The following is a 4,348-nucleotide window of genomic DNA, read 5'->3' on the forward strand; positions in this document are numbered from 1 at the left end:
GAAGTGGATGTGAACCTGCCAAAGGCTGACATTGGTATTTCTGGCCCCAAAGTGGACATTGACGCCCCGGATGTGAATATTGAAGGTCCTGACGCGAAATTGAAGGGTCCCAAGTTCAAGATGCCAGAGATAAACATCAAAGCTCCCAAAATCTCCATGCCTGATGTTGACTTGGATTTGAAAGGATCCAAAGTCAAAGGAGATTTTGATGTGTGCATCCCTAAGATTGAAGGTACTTTCAAAGGCCCAGAAGGAGACCTTAAAGGTTCAGGTCTGGATTTTGAAGGCCCGGATGCCAGATTCAGTGGCCCAAATTTGAAGATGCCATCGCTGGATATATCTGCCCCTAAAGTAACTGTTCCTGATGTTGATTTGCATTTCAAGGCACCCAAAATTGGGGTTTCTGGTCCCAAGTTGGAAGGTGCTGAACTGGACCTCAAAGGGCCCAAAGTTGATTTAGAAGCTCCAAGCTTAGATGTGCACACGGAGAGCCCAGATATTAATATTGAGGGGCCAGACATTAAAATTCCCAAATTTAAGAAACCCAAATTTGGTTTTGGGGCAAAAAGCCCTAAAGCTGACTTCAAGTCACCTTCCCTGGATGTGACCGTTCCTGAGGCAGAACTGAATGTTGAGACTCCTGAAATTAGTGTTGGTGGCAAGGGCAAGAAGAGTAAGTTTAAAATGCCCAAAATTCACATGAGTGGCCCTAAAATGAAGGCCAAAAAACAGGGATTTGACTTGAATGTTCCCGGGAACGAAATTGATGCCAGTCTCAAGCCTCCTGATGTAGATGTCAACGTTGCCGGGCCAGACGCCACATTTAAAGCTGATGTGAAATCCCCCAAAACCAAGAAAACTATGTTTGGGAAAATGTACTTTCCAGATGTAGAATTTGACATTAAATCACCTAAATTTAAAGCTGAGGCCCCCCTCCCTAGCCCCAAAATGGAGGGTGAAATCCAGGCAACTGATGTGGATATTTCTTCGCCTGGGATTCATGTGGAAGGTCCCGACATCAAGCTGAAGGCTCCCAAGTTCAAGCTGCCAGGTATGGATGTCTCAGGGGGACAAACAGAGGGTGACTTGAAAGGCCCCAGGGTGCAGGCAAACTTGGACGCACCTGACATCAACATTGAAGGCCCAGATGCTAAAGTCAAAGCCCCATCGTTCGGCATTTCTGGCCCTCAGGTCTCCATCCCTGATGTGAACGTTAACTTGAAAGGACCAAAGATAAAGGGTGATGTCCCCAGTGTGGGACTGGAAGGACCAGACATAGATCTGCAAGGTCCAGAATCAAAGATCAAATTCCCCAAGTTTTCAATGCCCAAGATCGGCGTCCCTGGTGTGAAGATGGAAGGGGTAGGAGCTGAGGTTCATGCCCAGCTGCCCTCTCTCGAAGGAGGCTTGAGTGCACCTGATGTTAAGCTTGAAGGGCCGGACGTGTCTCTGAAAGGGCCAAAAGTAGACTTGCTTTCAGTGAACCTCTCTATGCCAAAAGCCTCTGGACCTGACCTTGACCTGAACTTGAAAGGACCAAGTTTGAAGGGAGACCTGGATGCCTCTGTTCCTGGTGTGAGGGTGCACTCCCCAGGGCTAGACCTCAGAGGTCAAGGTGGAAAGGTGAGGATGGAAGGAGACAGTGTGAAAGTGCCTGGGATCGACGCCACGCTAAACCTTGGCACCCCAGATGTGACCCTGAAGGGACCAACCCTGCAGGGAGACCTGGCTGCCTCTGGTGACATCAAATGCCCTAAAGTATCAGTAGGTGCTCCTGATCTAAGCTTGGAGGCCCCTCAAGGTGGCATTAAACTTCCCAAAATGAAGCTGCCCCAGTTTGGCATCTCGACTTCAGGGTCCGACTTGGACATGAACGTCAAAGGGCCACAAGTGACTGGAGAACTACAGGCCCCAGGCATCGGTGTGAACCTCGGAGGCCTGAACCTGAAAGGCCCTCAGATCTCTGGCCCTCAAATCTCAGCACCAGACATGGACTTGAACTTGGAAGGACCAAAAATAAAAGGAAGCCTCGGGGCCACTGGTGAAATGAAAGGCCCCACTGTTGGAGGAGGTCTTCCGGGCGTCAGTGTTCAAGGCCTCGAAGGAAACGTCCAGATGCCTGGAGTTAAGTCCTCTGGATGTGATGTGGAGCTGCCAGGTGTGAGTGTGAAACTCCCAACGGGGCACATTTCTGGTCCCGAAATCAAAGGCGATCTGAAAGGTTCAGGAATAGGTTTCCACGGGGCTGCTCCCGACATTAGCGTCAAAGGGCCTTCACTTAATGTGGCCTCTCCTGAGTCAGATTTCGGTGTCACCCTGAAGGGCCCGAAAATGACAGGAGGTGTGGATGTTTCAGGAGGTGTCAGCGCCCCAGCTGTCAGCCTGGGCGAAGGACACGTGAGTGTCAAAGGACCCCGGGCCTCCTCCGCTCTCAACTTGGATGCACCTAAGTTTGCTGGGGGACTTCATTTCTCCGGACCAAAGGTAGAAGGCGGTGTGAAAGGAGGCCAGGTTGGACTCCAGGGTCCTGGGCTGAGTGTGTCTGGGTCTCCAGGTCACTTGGAAAGCAGATCTGGAAAAGTAACATTCCCCAAGATGAAGATCCCCAAATTCACCTTCTCTGGCCGTGAGCTGGTTGGCAGAGAAGTGGGGGTAGATATTAACTTCCCTAAAGCGGAGGCCACTGTCCAGGCCGGGGCCGGAGAGGGGGAGTGGGAAGAGTCTGACGTAAAACTGAAGAAGTCCAAAATCAAAATGCCCAAGTTCAATTTTTCCAAACCTAAAGGGAAAGGTGGTGTCACGGGCTCCCCGGAAGCATCCATTTCAGGGTCCAAAGGCGACCTGAAGAGCTCGAAGGCCAGCCTGGGTTCTCTGGAAGGAGACGCCGAGGCCGACATGTCATCGCCCAAAGGCAAATTCTCCTTATTTAAAAGTAAGAAGCCCCGGCACCGCTCAAATTCCTTCAGCGACGAACGGGAGCTCTCAGCGCCTTCCACCCCGACAGGAACGTTGGAGTTTGAAGGTGGAGAAGTGTCACTGGAAGGCGGGAAAGTCAAAGGGAAACACGGAAAGCTGAAATTTGGTACCTTTGGTGGATTGGGGTCAAAGAGCAAAGGTCATTATGAGGTGACTGGGAGCGATGACGAGACAGGCAAGTTACAGGGAAGTGGAGTGTCCTTGGCCTCTAAGAAGTCCCGACTGTCTTCTTCTTCCAGCAATGACAGCGGGTCTAAGGTTGGCATCCAGCTTCCCGAGGTGGAGCTGGTGGTTTCCAAGAAAGAGTAGCAGGCCTCTGTGTGTGTACATATATGTATAAAAATACACCAGCCTTGGGTGTGTTTGTATATAAACTCCAGAGAGAAACACGCCGACAGCCTCAGCATAATGCAGAGATCTGGCCTCTGCCCGTGGCAAGTGCTGAAAAAGCCAACCAGCCGCCTTAGTTCCCCCGGCCCGGAGCTTTACAGATACAGGAACTAAGGGTTCCAAGTTCGTCCAGCCCATGTGCAGAGCCAACAATATTTGCCTTGAGATTTCAGTTTTTTGTTTTGTTTTGTTTTGTTTTGCATTGAATGCTGAGAGCTCCTGTTTACTAAGCAAGCTTATGTGTTTATTATCCTCATTTTTACTGAACATTGTTAGTGTCAGGGTAATGGAAACCCACTTTTTCATTGTAATGACTTCAGGGGCTTTTGTTAGTAAGGGTGGGGTGGGGTAGAAGGCAGTAGAGGGGGCCAGACCTCCATTTCTCCTAAGATTGGACCTATTCAAACAGGGAACACCCAGGGAGGGCTGAGAGGAGCCGCCAGGCAGGGCGCATGGGTGTCTTTAGGTCTCTTTAGCATTGCTTTTTTCCCCCAGGGGTGGCGGTCCTAGCCAGTTTGGTGTTCACGGTGAGACAGAATTAGAATCTATTTGCAAATTGGCCGATGTACCCCCAGCTCAACACGTTCTGTGCATTGTGGGGGAAATGTTTCCTTCATGGCCGCCACATTCCTGAGACTAGTTCTGATTTCTTTTAATAAATGTTATCGTGATTAAGAAAATTTCCCGCACTTTAATGGCAAATTAATTGAGAATGTAAGAAAATCGATGCTGTCAAAGGCAAATAAAGCTGTTTATTAACCCTGATGTCTTGTGTCTTTGCATTCTGTGTCTGTGAACCCAGCCCTGACAGTTGAGACTCCGTCCATCCAGCGGATTTGCGGGTTTCATTAATGGGTAATTGGGGGTGGGGGCGGGGGGGCCAGTCTTTGCGGCCTGATTCTCACGGTGAGGCTGGCTGCACCATTGCTGAGAAATCAAGAGAGCCTTGGCACCCTGGCAGCCCGGGCCGCAGGACCCACCC

At 50.3% G+C, this 4,348-nt stretch overlaps 1 protein-coding gene across 3 annotated transcripts in view; it reads left to right on the forward strand.

Annotated features, from left to right (window-relative positions):
- The window catches only part of AHNAK (AHNAK nucleoprotein), a 22,078-nt gene extending 17,947 nt beyond the window's left edge, over positions 1 to 4,131 (forward strand). For 2 of the 3 annotated variants that reach the window (XM_073883597.1, XM_073883598.1), the window contains exon 5: positions 1 to 4,131. This exon is cut by the window's left edge and continues 5,205 nt beyond it. In XM_073883597.1, the coding sequence (XP_073739698.1) occupies positions 1 to 3,285 (3,285 nt within the window). In that variant the 3' untranslated portion in view covers positions 3,286 to 4,131. The other variant, XM_073883599.1, reaches the window with a different exon arrangement.
- The last annotated feature ends 217 nt before the right edge of the window (positions 4,132 to 4,348 follow it).

The sequence above is a fragment of the Callorhinus ursinus genome, unplaced genomic scaffold, assembly GCF_003265705.2.
Source record: "Callorhinus ursinus isolate GAN/ISIS: 27379988/994484 unplaced genomic scaffold, GSC_fseal_2.0 scaffold51, whole genome shotgun sequence".
In the NCBI taxonomy this organism is placed as follows: domain Eukaryota; kingdom Metazoa; phylum Chordata; class Mammalia; order Carnivora; family Otariidae; genus Callorhinus; species Callorhinus ursinus.